At 39.6% G+C, this 20,703-nt stretch overlaps 1 protein-coding gene and 1 pseudogene across 6 annotated transcripts in view; both read left to right on the forward strand.

Moving 5' to 3' along the window:
* The first annotated feature begins 8,262 nt into the window (after nt 1–8,262).
* On the forward strand, nt 8,263–8,767 carry LOC100951929 (annotated as a pseudogene). Its single transcript, XR_152948.3, has one exon. The product of XR_152948.3 is annotated as a 40S ribosomal protein S14 pseudogene (transcript).
* Nucleotides 8,768–12,151: 3,384 nt separating this feature from the next.
* PSIP1 (PC4 and SFRS1 interacting protein 1) overlaps nt 12,152–20,703 on the forward strand; it is a 41,066-nt gene continuing 32,514 nt past the window's right edge. For 4 of the 5 annotated variants that reach the window (XM_003782871.3, XM_012814061.2, XM_023508658.1 and 1 more), the window contains exons 1-3: nt 12,166–12,358; nt 12,969–13,186; nt 16,177–16,253. In XM_003782871.3, the coding sequence (XP_003782919.1) occupies nt 13,115–13,186; nt 16,177–16,253 (149 nt within the window). In that variant the 5' untranslated portion in view covers nt 12,166–12,358; nt 12,969–13,114. Of the gene's footprint in view, nt 12,359–12,968; nt 13,187–16,176; nt 16,254–20,703 lie in introns of all 5 variants that reach the window. The other variant, XM_023508667.1, reaches the window with a different exon arrangement.

Raw genomic sequence — 20,703 nt, forward strand, 5'->3', positions numbered from 1 at the left:
AATTAGTTTTAAAAGGTCGTAGTGCTGAATGCATTGGTATGATGGCCTCCCTGGAGCAGGGGACCCCTAGTTTGGAGGTGAATGGCCCAGGTTGGAAAGAGAACAAGTCAAAACTCCCAGGCTAATAAACCACTCATGAATAGCCAATGCACTCCAGTTTATTTTAAAAAAGAGAAAAAAAAAATCCCAGCAAGATTTTTTTTATAGGTATAGACAAGCTTATTCTAAAATTATATTTCAGGGTGGCACCTGTGGCTCAGTGAGTAGGGTGCCGGTCCCATATATTAAGGGTGGCAGTTTCAAATCCAGCCCCGGCCAAACTTCAACAACAAAAAAAGATAAAATTATATTTCAAAAACCTATCATAGTATATTATTTTTCATTTATCTCATCTTACAAAATGTTAAAAAATTTCTACTTCATAATAAGAAAAAATGAAAATATATGTTAACTGCTAGACTAAATAATATAACAACACGGGAGCCTTTCTCCCCCGGCCACAGTTTTTGGCCGGGGCCGGTGCCCTACTCTTTTGAGCCACAGGCGCACCCCACTCCTTTTTTTTTTTTTTTTTGAGACAGGGTTTTGCTGTGCTGCCTAGGCTAAAGTGGGGTGACCTTATCATAGCTCATGCAACCTCAAACTTCTGGGCTCAAGTAAATTCTCCTCCCTCAACGTGCCGGAGTGCTAGGATTACAGACGTGAGCACGGTACTCAGACCACCTTTCCCTTTCATTAAATATTACACTCAGAAAAATTTGATGGATATATCTGCTTAAGAGAAGCATTTCCAATATAGTTTTCATGACGAATAATTTATTAAAATGTGTAACATATGTATACTTTTTTTGACCAATTGTATATGACTAATCAAAATGAGAACCCCAGGGCATGAGGCGGTATCTCACCTAATGTGCATATTGTGAAGGTGTATAATATGACCCCTGGGTGAGGGGCTCTTCTACAAATGGAACTTTACCCTGGAAGTGAGAATAATGTAACCTAAAATGAATTATATTTTATTAATATAATAATAAATATATTGTTGAAACTTGCTTTATAAATTGATACACTGCACACTTTTGTTAAAAATTCCATGTGTGGGCTGGTGCTTGTGGCTCAGTGAGTAGGGTGCCAGCCCCATATACCAAGGGTGGAGGGTTTGAATCCAGTCCCGGCCAAACTGCAACAAAAAATAGCTGGGCACTGTGGCGGGTGCCCGTAGTCCCAGCTACTCAGGAGGCTGAGGCAAGAGAATGGCCTAAGCCCAAGAGCTGGAGGTTGCTGTGAGCTGTGATGTCATAGTGCTCTACTGAGGGCATCAAAATGAGACTCTGTCTCTAAAAAAAAAAAAAATTCCATGTGTGATTGAAAAGAATGTGCATTCTCACATACCAAATGTGTAAATAAATAAATAATAAATAATAAATAAAATGAGAACCCACCTGCACAAAAAGGAGAAAAAAAATTCATTTTACAATTTCAGTTTATATACATATTATTGTTGCAGAGAATTCTGATGGGTTCGTCAATAAGTTACTTTGTTTTTTTTAATAAATTACTTTCAAATATAAAAAGTATTGCATTAAAACAAAATTCTGTAGGGCAAGTAGAATGGAAATTCAAGTTCAAGAAGAATAAGGAAATCTGTGAACATTTTAAATGCTAAAGAAGCATTATTCATGTTTGTTGAAAATGAATAATAGTGGCTATCAAATCACTGTGGTATTTATGTTACTTCATACAACATTTTTGTTTTTAAATGTCTATAATGTGCCAGAAACTATATTCTTTGGAATAAAAACATTGGGAAAATATTATATTTCAACTTAAATGTTTGACAGGGAGAATTATAACAGGAAAAAAATGTGAAGACTGTTGTCACATGCGTCATGTGAGGTTGGAATGCAACAAATGAGCTGAGTGAAATGGGAGGGAAACATGACCAAATTCAAGTTGACTGAGAAAAAAATTTCAACGGATGAAACAATGCAGACAGTTGCCTGGATTATGACTGCAGCAGAAAGCTCCAAATTTGAAATCTTGAAATAAAATATGCAGGCCTATGCTCAAAGGTACTGATTTTTAAAAATAATAAATCTACACTCTTTGGAACAAAGAATTTCTTTAAAACACAGCAGATAAATGCAGGGTTTAAAAATCCATCATATGATTATAAATTACAAAACACTCAAATTAAGTAAAAAAGTATAGACCACCTAAGTGAGCAATACTTGGAGAATATTTAAGCAAACTACCGTATAGCCAGTAATGTAGTCATTAAAACAGTATAAATAAATAAGGGGGAAGAAATAAATCTTTTTTTACAGAAGAATTCCAAATAACATATAGATACTCCCCTATCCAGGAGGTAGAGCTTAATTTCTGAATATCTCCCACCCTCTTGGGAGTGAACTAGACTTAGTGATTATTTCCAAAGAACGAACAGGAAAAGGCAAAAATGATACCTTCATGGTGGCGAACCCGGACCACGTGACGAATGTTAACATCACTAGTGAGATCATGCTGATGTCATGTACCCTGATATGATGCGACAAGAAGGGTATTTCACTTTTGTGGTATTCTTTCCAAAAATCCTGAACACCTGTAATCATAGGACAAATTCAGATTAGGACATTCTACAGTATACCTGGCCAGAACTCCTCAAGACCACCAAGGTCATGGAAAACAAGGGAAAACTGAGAAACTGCCACAGGTCAGAAGAGATTGAGAAGACACTGTGACTAAATGTAATGTGCTTTCCTAGGCTGGATCCTGGGAAGAAAAGAGGACTTGAATGGGAAAATTGGCGAAATACAAATACCCCTGTGATTAAGGTTAACAGCGATATACCAACGTTAATTTCTTAATTTTGACACATGTACTATGCTAATGTAAGATGTTAACAATAGGGAAAACTTAGCAAAAGGCATGTATCTATATGATTTAGTCTGCTTTTCTGTAAATCTAAAATTATTCAAAAATAGAAAGTTTATTTAAAAAACAATATTTTGTTTTAAAAATGATACAGATGAAGACTGGAAAATAATTCATAAACATTTAACAGGGTAATTTCTTCCTCTCTCTCTCTCTCTTTTTTTTTTTTTTTTTTGGAGATGGAGATGGGGGTATCATCACGTTGCCCATGCTGGACTTGAACTTTCAGGCTCACACTAGCCTTCTGCCGCAGTCTCCTGAGTACTCGGACTCGGTGCATGCCACCATCTCTGACATTTCACAGGGTGATTTGGGGATATGGGAATTTAAAAAACTCATTGCTGGGCAGTGTCTGTGGATCAGTGGGTAGGGCCCATATACCGAGGATGATGGTTTCAAACCCAGCCCTGGCCAAACTGCAACAAAAAAATAGCCGGGCATTGTGGTGGATACCTGTAGTCCCAGCTACAAGGGAGGCTGAGGCAAAAGAATCACCTAAGCCAGGCAGAGCCTGTGGCTAAAGGAGTAGGGCGCCGGCCCCATATGCTGAGGGTGGCAGGTTCAAACCCAGCCTGGCCAAAAAAAAAAAAAAAGAATCACCTAAGCCCAGGAGTCGGCAGTTCCTATGAGCTGTGTGACACCACGGCACTCTACTAAGGGCGATAAAGTGAGACTCTGTCTCTACAAAAAACAAAACCTCATTGCTACTACTTTGTATTTTCTAAAACTTTGAACTGTATTTTTTTTCAAAGCCACCTTACATTTCCTTATTATTCTAGGTTAAAAAGTCTTAAATATTTTCTTTACTGAAGAATACATATGGAATATACTTAAGCAGAAATCTGTTAATTACTATGGAAGAGCTCACTTACAAATTGTGAGATTTAACATCAAAAAAGTTTTAAAAAATAAAATAACTATGAGATACCACTACTTTAATTAGAGTGACCAAAACCCAAAACACTGACAACAGGCCAGGTGCAGTGGCTCACGCCTGTAATCCTAGCATTCTGGGAGGCTAAGTTGGGTGGATTGCCTGAGCTCAGGAATTCAAGACCAGCCTGAGCAAAAGTGAGACCCCTGTCTAAAACTAGCCAGGTACTGTGGCAGGCACCTGTAGTCCCAGCTACTTGGGAGGCTGAGGCAAGAGGATCACTTGAGCCCAGGAGTTGGAGGTTGCTGTGAGCTATGACACCATGGCACTCTACCTCAGGGCAACAAAGTGAGATTCAAAAACAAAACAACAGGTTCAGTGACTGTGGCTCAAGCGGCTAAGGCGCCAGCCACATACACCTGAGCTGGTGGATTCAAATCTAGCCCAGGTCCGCCAAACAACAATGATGGCTGCAACCAAAAAATAGCCAGGCATGTGGCAAGCGCCTGTAGTCCCAGTTACTTGGGAGGCAAAGGCAAAAGAATCTCTTGAGCCCAGGAGTTGGAGGTTGCTGTGAGATGTGATGCCACGGTACTCTGCCCAGGGTGACAGCTTGAGGCTCTGTCTCAAAAAACAAATAAACAAACAAACCAAAAAAAAACAACAAAACACAGACAACACTAAATATTGGTGATTGGTGATGATACATAGCAACAGAAATTCTAATTCATTGCTGATGGGAATACAAAATGGTAGAACTACATTGGAAAATTGTTTGGCAATTCCTTATAAACATTTTCTTATCATATGAACCAGCAATCACATTCATTAGTATTTACACAAATGAGTTGAAAACCTTGTACAGATGTTTACAGCAGCTTTATTTATAGTCCCTAAATCTTGGAAGCAATCAAAACATCCTTCAGAAGGTGAATGGATAAACAGTGATACATTCAGACAAGGGGATGTTGTTCAACACGAAAAAGAAATGGAGTTACCAAGCCATGAAAAGACACAGAGGAAACTTAAATGCAGATTACTAAGTGAAAGAAGCCAATCTGAAAAGGTTACATAATGTAGGATTCCAAAGACATGACATTCTGGAAAAAGAAAGACTATGAAGACAGTAAAAATATCAGACGTTGCCAAAGTTTGGTGGAAGGATGGATGAATTGGAGGAATACAGAGGACTGTATGGGATGAGAATAATAACAGTAACAATAATAATAAAGCAGGTCATTATAAATTTGTTCAAACCTACAAAATGTACAAACTTAGAGGGAACTCTTATCTAAACTATGGACTTTGGGTGATGTGTTGATGGAGGTTCATCAGTCATAACAAATGTACCACTCTGGTGGGGGATACTGATAATGGCACAGGGTAGGCAAGTGTGGGGGCAGTGAGAATAGATAGGATCTATCTGTACATTCTTTTCAATTTTGCTGTAAACCTAAAATTAAAATCTCTAAAAAAATAAATAAATAAATAAATAACAAGAAAACAAACAAACAAACAAAAACCCTCCCAAAACAGTAAAGTTCAGCCAGTAATTTATCATTTGGTCATCCTTAGAAGTAAAAAAAAATTTGGGGGGGGGGACAGAGTCTCACTCTTGTTGCCCTGGGTTTAGGAGGCCTAGTGTCATGGCTCATGGCAACCTTAAATTCTTGAACTCAAGTGATGCTCTTATCACATTCTCCTGAGTGACTACAGGTACCTGCCTCAAGGCCTGGATAGATTTTTTTCTATTTTTAGTAGAGATGGGGGTCTCAGTTTGCTCAGACTGCTCGCAAACTTCTGAGCTCAGGTGAACCTTAGCCTCCCAGATTGCTAGGATTACAGGTCTGAGCCACCTTCCCTGGCCAGAAGTAATTTTTTTTTTTATTTTTTTCAGTTTTTGGCTGGGGCCAGGTTTGAACCCACCACCTCCCATATATGGGCCAGTGCCCTACTCCTTGAGCCACAGGTGCCACCCTAGAAGTAAAATTTTGACACTGAACTTTTCTCTCTATACTTGGTTGGATTTTAGACTCTGAGTCATAATAAAAGCAACTGTCTTTTTCACTAGGCCGTGTAGCCAAGAAGGTTATATATAGCACTATAACATGCACATTATATATTTATGATCTAATTTAATATTCACAATAGCCCCAGGCAAATGTCATTATTGACATTTCACTGACAAGAAAATGCAGTAGAATCTCCATAGTTAACCCCCCTACACTGACCACCTCCTTAAGTTGACCTAATTTTCATAGACTAGACAAGCACCATATATGTATCAGTAAGTAGGCCTAGTTCCTTATGTTGATTACCTCCATATGTTGACAAGTTTGTTACAGTCCCTTGGGTGGTCAACTCAACAGAGGTGCTATTGTAAATATAATGAAATTAAAGAAAATCCCTAATATCACATGTATGGGAAGTGACAGAGCCGTGACTAGAACCCATGGTTGACTCCAAAGCCTGTGCTCCCATTTCTTATGCCATGTGAAAACTTTAACTATTAGATTCTTCTCTGTAATTGAACAGCTAGCTGAGTACTTTCTTACTTTTTCTAAACATTAAATAAAAATTAAAAAAAAAAGTAAGGTCTCTGGAGTGTTTGGCTGTTAGAGCTCAACCTCACATCTCCTGCCCATTAATGAGCCTATACAAAAGCACATCACCAAAATGGTGCACACAGTACAGTGTTTACCCTCACTGGCACTGGGTGAGGGTTTTCCAAGAAGAAAGGAGGGAATTCCATTATCAAAAAACTTTATTTAGACTGTTGGCTAAAAACCCTTCTTAGAAATTCACAGAGCAAACTAATATATTAATGGCTCTGAGATGTCCTATTTTCAAGAAAGCCATGTAACTTTGACTCAACATTTTCCAAACTCACTGGTCTACATAATTCCCCTCACGCCAATTCATGCCTTTTAATTTCTCAAGCTACACAAATTTTCTCAGAAAACACTCTGAGAAAGTTGACCTAGAAGATTCAAAGCTACAATGATAATAAAAGACATTGTCAGGTTGGTAAACCTATTGACCAGAGCAAGAGATCGTTCCATTATCAAAGCCGTACCTCTCACACACCAAAATTGGGGAGTAAGAACATAAAGGAAAATGAAGAAGAAATATGGAAAGAAGAAGAATAAGATTAAGAAGGAAAAAAAGGTTTAACAAAAAAGGCACGTGTGTACTTCAGTATCACCTATACTAAAATTGGGAAAAAACCAAAAACAAGCAGAAGGGTTAAATAGGAGTGTGCTACACAGACATGTGGGATTAAAGGAAGCCTTACTTGTGACTGGACAGAAAGAAGCAAACCAAACGTCTGAGATGAGAAGTGATCAAGTTATCTGATGATTTTTAAAAATTCCACAGGGATAATACACAGTCTAAGTAGATAGTCTTCACAATAGACACCGATGGTACTCTCAGGCCAACTGTCAATCCCTGTCATTGCCTAGCTTCTTCCCAGCCTTTCTTTTCTTTTCTTTTTTTTTTGGACAGAGCCTCAAGCTGTCCCCCTGGGTAGAGTGCTGTGGCATTACAGCTCACAGCAACCTCCAACTCCTGGGCTCAAGCGAGTCTCCTGCCTCCGCCTCCCAAGTAGCTGGGACCACAGGCGCCCGCCACAATGCCCGGCTATTTTTTGGTTGCAGCCGTCATTGTTGTTTGGCGGGTCCGGGCTGGGGATTCGAACCCGCCACCTTAGGTGTACGTGGCTGGTGCCTTAGCCGGTTGAGCTATAGGCGCTGAGCCCTTCCCAGCCTTTCTAATAAGCACTCAGACTCATTAAGACTTCTCTTATCCTATGTGCCTGAAAACAATTCTCTTTTTATTCATTGGTAAATCAGCTCAGATGTGTATCTAGTTACTGTCTCATGGGCTAGTACATATCAGGTTTTCCCCAGGTAAGGGCCAAAACTCTGAATATTTATTGACTATCAGGGTAAATAAGGCCTATCCCTAGACTAAATTTATAGCACCCCTGACCGAATTATCTCTTAGGGTAGTACATTTTATTTTCATCATGTTCTTGCTAACTTCCCACTATTTCCCCATCACAAAGCTTAAAATATCACACATATGAAAACAGTTTAATAATTGTTGTTCTTACTAACAAGTTTGGTGTACTTTACTGTGTATTGAGGTGGGGAATTACATAAAAGATATGAAGGAAGGTATTATCATTGCTAATTTTTTGGACTAAGTATCATAGCTCATTTAGAAGGCCCTCCATTAAAATGATTAAATGAATATATTTGTAGTCAATGAAAAATGTCAGTGCTTTATTCATTCAATGAATGTTTTTAAAAAAAAATTTATTGAGTACCTACAAAATGCATGTGCTGATGAGTAAGATAATGCCTACTTCTAAGTAAATACTAAGTGGGTAGTATTGTAAATAAGAAATTATGGCTTTCCGGTGCAGAGTCTGGAGATGTTGTGCAGAAATGGCACCTCAAAAGGGGAAGGAAAAGAAGGAAGAACAGGTCATAAGCCTTGGACCTCAGGTGGCTGAAGGAGAGAATGTATTTGGTGTGTGCCACATCTTTGCATCCTTCAATGACACCTTTGTTCATGTCACTGCTCTTTCGGCAAAGAAACCATCTGCCGAGTGACTGGTGGGATGAAGGCGAAGGCTGACCGAGATGAATCCTCACCATATGCTGCCATGTTGGCTGCCCAGGATGTGGCCCAGAGGTGCAAGGAGCTGGGCATCACTGCTCTACACATCAAACTTTGGGCTACAGGAGGAAATAGGACCAAGACCCCTGAACCAGGGGCCCAGTCAGCCCTCCGAGCCCTGGCCCGCTCTGGTATGAAGATAGGGCAGATTGAGGACATCACTCCCAACCTCTCTGACAGCACCCGCAGGAAGGGGGGTCGCCGTGGTTGCTGTCTGTGAACTGGACTCCTCATTATATTTTGCGTTAATAAATGGCCGTGGTATAACAAAACTAAAAAAAAAAAATGAAAGAAAGAAATTATGCCACTGTAAGAGGCAGTCAAAGTCTTTCCAGAGGTGATTTATGAGTTGACTTCTTTAAGACCAGAAGGAGTTAAGTAGAATGGGGTGGTGCTGAGAACCAGCTCGGGAATGGGGTGGGGTGGAAGGAGGTTGTTAGGAAATTTTAAGCTGGGAATACTTTCAAGTCCAAAGGCAGAAGGTGGAAAAGGCCTGGGCTGCTTTTCCTCCCAGCATCTTTTTCTAATTATAAGTCACTCTGCCTGCAGTCTTGCTGCCTCCCTGCCCCACAGAGAGGCGGTATGGTATCACAAAAAGGCCTGGTCTAGAGACTAGAAGGGCTGAAATGATGCCTTGGCACCACTGATCTTGGGCAAGTTGCTCAACTTTTGCGAACTTGTTTTCTGACCTGTAAAATGGGGATAGTAGCACCTGGATTAAATGAAAGATTGCAGGTTCAGTTTCTGCCTAAACACATTTAGGTTTCCCTGCTTCTTCCTCCTTGCTTCGGTAGTTTTGGAAATTATATTGTCTCCTTATAACATTCTCACTACTGCTCTGATCTCTGTCTTGGCATATGAGTAGCCCACTAAGAGGGCTGACTATGAGGGAGGGATGCATCAAGTATGGCTGGAGAGGAGGATAGCTCATAGTAGTTCAGGAACGCTGGCTCTGATGAGCCCAGCCTTTCCTTTCCTCTCTCCTCCCCCCTTCTCCTCAGATTCAAAACTGCTGCTACCAGGGATCCTGGGCTTTTGTTCTCTGGAAGCTTAAACTACCACCTGTTTTGCCCTAACTTATTGTTTATTTATCATCTGCTCTCTACAGACTATCAAATTGAAATTGCCAAAACTTAGAAAGCAAGAAAGTAGCATACTTCCTTTTCAAAAATGCTAATACTAAAACATCAATGCATTTTTCTTTCCCTCTGTTTTTTATTTCTTTTTCAAGGACCTCCCTCCCAGTACCCACCTAATCTTTGCTGTTGGTCCTATTATTTAGCATGAATAAAAAGTTATCTTTGACTTCAATTATAATCTGTCTATAATCTATTATGTCTGTTTTCCCTACTCAATTTTAAGCTCTTATAATCTATAGTATCTTCTACAATAGTTTTTCAAACTTGAATATACATAAGAATCACCTTGGGATCTTGTTAAAATGTAGATTATGATTTAGGGGAGGGGGCTGAGCTTCTAACAAGCTCCCAGGTGAAGCCAGTGCTGCTGTGCTCCAGACCATGCTTGGAGTTTTTAAGGCCTTAGTGTTTAGAACAAAGGATGTGCACAAAAAATGATAGATGATGCTTTGGTCTCTCTTACTCCGTTATCTTGAACTTCTCTTCAATATATCTTTCTTCACTTTTTCCTTTGTGTGATTTATGGCCACCACCCGACAATTATTCCTTTGTGTAAGGCTTAATTGTGCCCTTCCTTCCTTTTTTCACAGTAACCAGTCTCATGAGAGAAATGGGTTACCACAGTTACTTCTAGCCTCTTTTTGCTATTTTCTAACTTGAAACAGCAAGAACCCCTTTCTTTGGGTTGACATTGCTCAGCAACCTATACCAGTAGTAGCTTCCTAGCACATGTATCAAATTCAAATTAAGGATGAAAAGCTTCAAAGCTTCAAGACATTTCACAAATTCTTCCTTCTACCTTAATAATCATTTTCTCTTTCTGTTCCACTTGGAACCCTTGGCACACTTCCAGGTGTGATTCTGTTTCTTGAAATTCCTTGTAAGACATTGGCAGGGTCTCCTTTTATACCTTTTTAAAGACTTGTATCTTTTTCTTGTTTGTTTGTTTTTGAGACAGTGTCACTCTGTCACCCTGGGTAGAATGTAGTGGTGTCATAGCTCATATTAACCTCAAACTCTTAGGCTCAATCAATCTTCCTGCCTGAACTTCCCAAGTACCTGGGACTACAGACACCCGCGGCTAAGCTCAGCTACTTTTTTTCCTATTTTTTAGTGTATGTGGGGATGTCTCACGCTTGAACTCCTGAGCTCAAGCAATATGCCCACCTTAGCCTCCCAGGGTGCTAGGATTACAAGTGTGTGCCCAATCAAGCATGCTGTTATCTTTTTCAAAACATTTTCAGTTTTTTAACCAATTCCATAAAGCTTTTCCTGATATATTCCCAGTTGTGAGTTGTTTATTTAAAACAGTATTAGGTAGTAATACTTATATATTTTAACATTCTATGCTTTAAAAAATATTTTCAGCCTGTTTTAAATAAAGAGTATCTGTCCTTGCTCATGGTTGTATTCTCAACACCTAAGAGTACTCATCACACAGTAGGTACTTTCTGAGGGGTTCATTGAAGAATGAAAATGTAATTTTTATTAATTTTCAAAATGTCTTTTCATATATTTATTAGGAACCTGGATCTAATAGGTCCATATTAGTGGATAAATAAAATTAGACAATTCTGGTGACATATCTCTTGTCTAGCGTAAAAGAAAATGTATCAGTTCACATCAGAAGGCTGGGCATATTAAAGAATGTATTGGCCAAGGGATGAAAAGATAATCTTTAAAATCTCTAAGAATATTCAAAGAAATAAAACATTTAATGTTGAACAATACTTGTACACTGTACAGGCTACCATTCTACAAGGGAAATAAAATTTAGATACAACTAAAATTTAGTTAGGGCCTAAACCCACATCCTACCTAAAAGGCTTACATGGCATTCCTGTCATTGTTTTCTATCCTTCAGATTTTGCATTCGTTAGGATTACATTTTTCCTAACAGTTCTTGGTGCTTTCAATGTAATATAAATGAAATAGGGTTTTCTCACATTACAATTTCAGAAAAAGGAGACTGCCAGGCGCATTTAGCAAGGTGCAAGAGGCCTACAAGCTGCACACCCTGCAACCATCTCATGCTCCAATTTCATCTACGGGTTTTTGTACAGCTCCTCTTTTTCGGATGAGGCAAACAGCGCAAAAACAGCATTAAAGCCTCCACACCCTGGGAAACGATGCAAGAACATGCAGTTTAGGCTGCCAGTTTCTCTCTAACACGCAGCCAAAGGCTAGAGGCCCAGCTACCCGCCCCCAAACCGCGTCCACAACAATCATTTCCTCCCACCCCGCCTTTTACATACAGTACACATACAAATACACACACGCAGAGCAGCCAGCAGGGGCGGGCCGGGCCCGACCACTCCACAAACCGCAGGGGAAAGCCGCCGCAGGCCGAGCTGTTTTTGCCCACTCCCTTTTCCTTCGCTTGAGACTCTTTCTCCATCTGGATGCATTTACTACACAAAATCGGACTTGCAGATCTGGGCTTTTCAGGAGCTCCGCTCCGGAGCTCCATACTTAAAGGGGGTACTGCATTATTTCCCCTCCCTCGGCGAGCAGTTGGTCTCGCCCCAATGCTAGCGGGCGCCGAGCGGGAGCCGCGCGGGAGCAGCGCAGCGACGGCGGCAGCAGCGGCGGCGGCGGCGGTTGCGATTCCGAGCGGTTGAGACGCCTCTGCGGCAGCTGGTGGCGCAGGTGGCTTGCGTGGACGCAGGCGGAGGCGGCCCGCCAGGAACCGCAGCCTCAGCGCCCGCAGTCCCGCCAGGTGAGCGGGTGGCCGGGACTTGCCCCGCCCCCCGCGCCCCCTCCCCCCGGTGGCCTCGCTCCTGGCAGTAGCGGGGAAGTGGACGCGGCCCGCCGGCGCCGAGAAGCGGCCGTGGGCTGCGAGTCGGGAAGCAGGTTGCGGGGGAGGTCTTGCGTGGGAGGAAGAAGAACGTTCGCTTTTCTTAATCCATCTCTTCCTCTCTTCCCTACCCGCCCCCCCCCCCCAATTTTGGGTGCTTAAGCCCTGTGGAAAAAGCCCAAGGGAAGATGGGGCGAGAGAAAGGGGAATTTAGGGCTGGACAGCATCCCTGCCTCAGGTGGTGGCGTCTTTTCGGTGGCGGAGCGGTGGACCTGCCCCAGCCAGGAGGGGGTAGCTCCTGGGCTGCGGAGGCCGCGCACTCGGCGGGGAGGAGCGGGAGGCGGCCCTCCTCTCCCTCCCTCCCCCCCCTCCCTCCCTCCTCCCGCCTCCCCCTCCGTCGCTTTCTCCCCCTCCCCCCCGACTCCCCTCCCCCTCTCTCCCCTCCCTCGTTCTCCCTCCTTTTCTCCCTCCCCATGCAGCCCCTCCCTCCGGGTTTCTTCGCTTTAACCGCCCTCCTCGCTCTCCCTCGCAGGCGCGTCGGGACACCCCAGGCATCCTCCTCCGCCCGCTGGCTCGGGAGCCTCGGCTGCGGTCCACCCGCCCGCATCCCTCCGCCGCCGCACCGCCGCAGCCCCTCGCGGTCTTCGGGGCTTAGGACCCCGGCCTCGCCTCTGAAACATGACTCGGGATTTCAAACCTGGGGACCTCATCTTCGCCAAGATGAAAGGTTACCCTCATTGGCCGGCTCGAGTAAGTGATTTGTAGGCTTCGGCGTTAGCGGTGTGCTACCTTCTTCCAGAGAGGCCTGCCTCCTACCATTTCGCTTAATTTTTTCCTGTCTCTTTTCTTTCCTTTAGTCTCATTTGTAACCTGACCTTTCGTTTTAGCTTTTTGCCCAGTAATCTTTCATGTAATTATAAAAATCCAAGTGTCCTCCATCTCTGTTTCCCTGTCGTTTTTGACACACTACGACAGGTTTTTTTCATAGGAGATATTTTAATGCGATGTTAGTTAATACATTGTAGATGAAATAACCAAATATAACTCTTGTGTTTGAAAATTAAACAGTGGGATTTCCTTAATGTTGAATAGAATACCAAGTATCAGTGGAATTTATGCAAATTACACACAAACTCTTGGATGTCAAAGATAAATGTATTGTGGTTAAATTGAATTTACAGGGTTTTTAAAGCAAATGTGTTTTGTAGTTGATGAGACCTGGATTTGCTTGTTTAATAGATTTAGGACTGGACTGGATATTCTTGAAAGTATTACAATTATTTAGCGCCAGTGAAGGTCCAAAAAATCTTATTCTTATTGTTAATGACCTTGAAGAAGTTGCTTTACCTTTTTGTTTTCTATAGGCAAAAGGAGGGGTAGACTAGATTCCTGGGTTCACATTTAGTGGTACACAGAAGAGATGAAGGACCCAGAACATTTTGTGACATTTAGGAATTTGAGACTGTCTAAATGTGTAAGCTCCATTTTCAGATAAAGAGGTGTTTTTTTTTTTTTTTTTTTTCTAATGGTGGGACCCAAGGCTCTAAGACAGGACCCAAAACATGCCGAAATCTGTTAGCTTAGGTAAGGAAAAGATCCTTTTAAAGTATGCCTACGTGATATTCTAACGTTGTGATGTTTTTCAGGCCATTTATTTCCTACTAATTTACTCTTCTTTGAAAATAGATTTTTTAAAAATAGGAAGTTTTAGTTATGTCAGCTGGGAAGAGGAAGGGGTGAAATGACCTATTTGTTAATAGAGAATCATGAATTTAGTAATTGAGGGTGCCATCAAACTATAAAATGATCCCTGTTCCTTGAATTTTCCCACGCAACTCTTCCAAAGCTTTTTTTTTTTTTTTGCCTTTTCTGTGGATCTTTCAGCAATGGTTAATCATAATTCCTGTCTTTGTTTCATATTGTAATCTGTTCCTTTTATGATCTTTTATTTTAACTTTTTGTATATGCTTTGACTTCCAAATATATCCTAATTCTTAAGTGTAGTGGCCTTAACTGAAAGCGTAGTGCATATAATCATGCACTTAATAGGATATGTTTTATGTTTAAGTAGAGCTTAGGGAAACTGAACAGGTTTAAGGCCCTTTCAAGATACTTTTTCATGATTTTCAAGGTGTCTTTATATATTTTGATATGTTAGAGAATTTCTGATACATCTGTATTCACATTGTTGTGTCACAATGCATTAAAAGTCAAGTGGAAATGAATGTTTTTAAAATCTCTCAAGTCACTCTCAGACCCTTCAATATGGTAAGTGACCAAGAGTTAGTTCTACTAAAAGCAAAATAAAGTAGCCCTGGGAAGGCCAGTGTTTTCCTTAGTTAACAACTTAATTTGAATTGGAATGGAATTTTTTTTTTCCTTTTCTCCCTCATTTTTTCTTAGAAGCAGCTGAATTTGGTTTTGACATGTCTATGTCTAAGAATTACATTCCTTTTTCTATCTTCTCATTAATCTTAGAAATACTAAATTTTAAGAGTATGTATTAAGGGTCTCAGCTGTGAAGATGACACTTCTTGTTCGATTTTTGGCTTTAACATTTTCTGTCTATGTGTCCCAAACTTCATTAATTTTTAAGTGTGGCATATTCTTGTATGTAATCAGTAATAATCATTCTTAAAATCAAGTTTTTATAAAATTTACTTGACATTTATTAAACTCTGTAGGTGCTAGGCATTTGCATAAACTCTTAAAGATGTTTGCTAACACAAGTATATGAACTGGGTTGACAGAAATTACCTCCTAAGAGCATAAGGATCTTTGCAATTCTTGGGGCCTTCCCACAAAGTTGAAATAACAGGTATAGTCTTCATCATACAAGTGGGAAAATTAAAGTATCTTAGAGGGGTTGGGTGGTAATAATTCCATTAGTGTGTGAAAACCTTCCAACTTCCCCACAAATAAACCAGTGTAAGTTATCCTAATATTACATCCTCTGAAGGTCAGCCCCCTCATAACAAAGTCAACTAATATTTTTTAATTAATGTTTTTGAAATTATGAAATTTAAAATAGAAATGTTTTAAAATTCTGGTTGTATACTACTTGTTCTGGCCTTGGGGTCTGCCTTTCCCTATCGATAAGGAAGAGTAACAGGTATAATTGGTATATTAGTAACTCCTGATACTTTCTTGCTTATATAATTAAAAGGATTGATGAGAAATGAAAAACAAACAGGTAACCTCATATGATTTAGTTATAGGTAAGGAATCTTTTTTAGACATTGGGTACTGCTTTAAATTTGTGCTATTGTATCCTTCTATATTACTCTGTTATTTGTATATCCTTCTTGCAGAAATATCATTTAGGATTGTCAAATGGGTTCAGACTTGTCTGAAATGTTTAGGGCCAGATATGTTTAAGAATTCTGAATTTTGGGATTTTAGGAAGGAAATGACAATACCTATGCCATGTATTTTGTTGTTGGTAGGGTCTAGGATAGCACGTTTCTAAGCAGAAAATACTGCATTAAATTAACAACAGTAGAAACACTAAATGGATGAAGGAAATGTTTAAATTACCTCAGATGTCCGGGTTTTGCTGCCTTATGAGTTTTGAAATAAATTCTTGGGTTTCAGAACTAGTCATGTAGATTATAGGCCTGTAGAACTGGTCCATTTTATAACAGATAGCTTCTCAACGTCTTGTTCTCAGTTTCTTCATGTTTGTTGAAGTGTGAGGTGTATATTTTAAAAGATTTTAATTTTTAAAATTTTTCTTTTAGGTAGATGAAGTTCCTGATGGAGCTGTAAAGCCACCCACAAACAAACTACCCATTTTCTTTTTTGGAACTCATGAGACGTAAGTCCTATTAGCTTTAATGGCAAATCAGTTATTTTAGCAAGGTCTTTGGATATAAAATGCAAAACAAGTAGAGATGACTTCAAAGGAGAAATAGTAAAGTAATAGAAGACTTTAGAATAATCATTGAACTTTGGAAAGAGTCTTCCAAGTCTCTTTATGTATAAGGTAGAATTTAAAGATACTGTAGATTTAATTTTTATTCAAATGTTTCCTTAGAAGGAAGATAAGAATTCTCTCAGCAATTAGAATGACTGATGGAAATTTCCTATTTAGATGACTAAATAGGAAAATAAAGTGGTTTTGTATAAGAACTACCCAGCACTCTATTTTATTTTAGGCTTTGTAATGTCAGCCACACAAACAGTATATTGTGGGAAAGGTGAGAACAAGAAATCTGGATAAGTTCCCTCTGTGTTTATGTGGTCTCTGGAGCCATTCTGCTCTGCTGCCCCTGGTGGATATGTGTGGGCAGAGAACTGATTTGGTTGGTGAAACACATTTTTCAGAAATTGCAGCTGAGTGTTGAACTGTTATTTCTGAGTGCCTGACGCCACTCTGGGGGCTGTCATTAATTTCCAAAAATAATATTCCTGTATACCTGTAATATAAAAGCCTTACATATACTGTACAGTCTGGTTGATTTTAGACTTGCAGTTTAGAATCTGCAATAGTCTTGGTAGGGTAGGCTTGTTTACTTGGGATGAGGAGAAAGAAAGTTGTTTATATTCTATATAGTTTTTGTATTCCTAAGCATGGCTACAATGGCAATATTTGGTTTCATGTTGCTTAGGTCCTGTGTAAACTTTAACAGGTTTATTAAGATGTAATTAATATATCATGAAGTTTGCCTGTTCAAATTGTATAATTCAATTGATTTTAGTATATTTGCTCTCATATCTATTAGCAATCACTCTCCATTCCCCTTCCCTGACAACCACTAGTTCAGTATCTGTATAGATTTGCCAATTCTGGTTATATATTCATGGTAGCATATGATCTCATAATTAGAGTTGGGTTCACGTATATTCTATCTATAAATACATATTTTTTAAGAAATGAGAAAATCTGGGCATGCTGGTGGGCATTTATATTTCCACCTACTCAGGAATCTGAGGCAATTGAGACAGTAGGATTGCTTTGAGTCCAGAATTGAGGCCAGCCTAGGCAACATAAGCAAGATAAGACCCCCATCTCTTTATCTTAAAAAAAAAAAAAAAGAAAGAAAATGGTAAATTTCTGATTCCTTGGGATACTCTACAATTTAAAGAAACTCATCAGCAAATTTGAAAGAGAAAGATATCTTTTAATGAAAAACAGTTATTTGTGAACAGCACCAGCATCACACGGGAACTTTATTTAAAAATGCAAGTTCTTAGGCCCTCCCCCAGACCTACTGAATCAAGCTTTGGGGATTTGGGCTTGATTAAACCAATCTGTTTTAATAAGCCTCCCAGGTGATTCTGATGCATGTGAAGTCTGGAACTGCTATAGTAATGAGTAGATACTCCTTAGAATTTTTTAGATTTGTAATGATTTAAAATCTGGTATTTGTAAAATGAGACAGATTTTATACTTTTATACATCCTTATAATTTTATAGAACTTGTAGTTCATCTTACATTACCTTTTTTAATTAGAAGAGGAATTAACAACCCTTCTCTGGCATTGAAAAAAATGAGGATTTTCATGCCATAAATATTTAAGTTTTAAATCAGACTATATCAAGTAGCTAAATGTAGGTATTATTTAGCTAATGGGTATGAAGATAATGAAGACAATAAATTCCTGATATTCAAGAAATGAGAATATAACCAAGGAATTAAAATGTATTTAACTGGGGCAGTGCCTGTGGCTCAAGGAGTAGGGTGCCAGCCCCATGTACTGGGGGTGGCAGGTTCAAGCCCGGTGTTGGCCAAAACTCCTGGGGGTGGGATGGGGTGGGGGAGATTTGATAATGTATAAATCTATTGGGTGGTGCCTGTGGCTCAGTGAGTAGGGTGTCGGCCCTATATACCAAGAGTGGTGGGTTCAAACCCAGCCCCAGTCAAATTGCAACAACAAAAAATAAACTTAGTTTAAAATGTATTTAACTTTAAAATTAAGCTAATGACCTTAAATTTTTCATTTCAAAATGTACTTGGAATGGTTTGTGCCATCATATTCTCAAAAGTACACCATTTATCTTTGGAAAGATAGTACTGCCATATGTCTTGGTATGGTGGCTTGCTTTTTGTTGTACTTAAGATTAATTTTTAGAAACGAGGTCTCTGTTAATCTTTTCCTCTCTCAAAATTTGGGAGAGTAGTTATTTGAACTTTTCAATTTGGATTTTGCATAAATAGTTTATTCTAGCAGCCAAGAGTTAGAGAAATGGAACAGGAAAAAACAGGGATTTGGATGAATTTATAACTGATTTATACATTAAGATTTTATTTTGATTTGAAAGCAGAATCTTTTTTTAACTGCATTCTTTTTCTGACCTACATACATTTTATGACATAGTAAAATGTCTAGTAATCAGGTTTAAAATATTGGATAGTAATTGCTTATGGATACTAACTGTAACAATCTCCTAGGTATCTTACACCTAACATTTGAACCAGTTCTTAGTAAGTGGGAATGACATGGAACCAATTCTTTTCTGGGGCCATACGTCTTGATATTACCTTGATTATAGTATATCAAGTCTTTGCTTTTCTTCATATCTAGTCAGTTAGCTTTTCTTCATATCTAGTCATTATTCTGTTAATAATGTCCCTGTCCTGTCTTGGTCTTAGTTTCTACTCTTCATATACAAGTGACTCCATATGTGTGGGTTCTGCATCCATGGATTCAACCAACCGTGGATTGAAAATCTTTTGGGATAGTGTCCAAAAATGGATAGTTTCGTGTACTGAATATGTACAGATTTTTTCATGTCATTGTTCCTAAAACAGTACAACTGTTTACATGGCATTTACATTGTGGTTATCATAAATAATCTAGAGATGATTTTTTAAGTGGGGGGGTATTTTGTAGGTTATACACAAATGCTATGCTGTCTTATATCAGGGACTTGATGATTTTTAATGTATACTGGGGTGGCATTGTGCAGGTCATATGCAAATGCTATGCTACCTCATACAAGGAACTTGAGCGTCCATGGATTTTGGTATGAGGGGTCCTGGAAGCAATAATTCAGGGATACCAAGAAATAACTATCTAGTCAAAGTAATCTTTATATCCCAGTCAGATAATATAATTTCATTGAAATAAAATCTTCAGTAACCCCCTTATTAACATTACCAGTGGAAAAAACCATAAACTTATCTACAAGTACCACTTAATGAGACCCTATGTGAACTAGCTGTGTTTACCTCTCCAACCTTATCACCTTTTTTCTGTTACGCAAATAAGCCTCATCTCTTGTTGCTTATTTTTTCTGCTGGGAAGGTTATGCCTTAACAAAGTCGGCTCAGCGCCTGTGGCTCAAGTGGCTAAGGCGCCAGCCACATACACCTAAGGTGGCGGGTTCGAATCCAGCCCAGGCCGCCAAGCAACAATGATGGCTGCAACCAAAAAAAATAGCCAGGCATTGTGGCAGGCGCCTGTGGTCCCAGCAACTTGGGAAGTGGAGGCAGGAGATTCGCTTGAGCCCAGGAGTTGGAGGTTGCTGTGAGCTATGCCATGGCACTCTACCCAGGGGGACAGCTTGAGGCTTTGTCTCAAAAAAAAAAAAAAAAGTTTGAAGTCATTTAGATCTTAGTGCAAATCCTCCTTTTTATGTTTATTTTCTTCATTGCAACAGTGATTGAAACTTTTTTTTCTCTTTACTGACACTTGAAGAGCTGGTATAGCAGGGCCTTTTCTATCTTGTCATCTACTTAAGTGCTAGGTACATAGTAGCTGTTAAATAAACATTTGGTAATTGTAAAATGGGAATAATCTACCTCAGAATTTTGGGAGGCACACAAGATATTACTTGGAAAATGCTTAGACCAGTGCTTGGCATGTACAATACATGCCAGCTATGTAATTAAAAATGTCATAGCTTTGACAAAGTTTTATTTTGTTTTGGGAACAAGACTTTCAGGGATTTACCAATTAAAAGTAATGTTGCATATTATTTTTCTAAGACTACTAGTTTTTATTAAATTGTTTAAAATGCAGCTCAATTTGAGTTCTGCTAATTACCTTTGCTAATTGAGGATATTCTTATCTAGCTATGTTTCTCTGAAGTCTGGAAAATTTAAAGGGGTATTTTGCTCCTTTATCATCTATATCTTTTTTTTTTTTTTTTTTTTTGAGACAGAGCCTCAAGCTGATCCCCTGGGTAGAGTGCCATGGCTTCACTGCTCACAGCAACCTCCAACTACTCCTGGGCTCAAGCGAGTCTCCTGCCTCAGCCTCCCAAGTAGCTGGGACCACAGGCGCCCGCCACACGCCCGGCTATTTTTTGGTTGCAGCCA

The sequence above is a fragment of the Otolemur garnettii genome, unplaced genomic scaffold (assembly GCF_000181295.1).
Source record: "Otolemur garnettii isolate 467f Iridium unplaced genomic scaffold, OtoGar3 scaffold00006, whole genome shotgun sequence".
NCBI classification, from domain to species: Eukaryota; Metazoa; Chordata; class Mammalia; order Primates; family Galagidae; genus Otolemur; species Otolemur garnettii.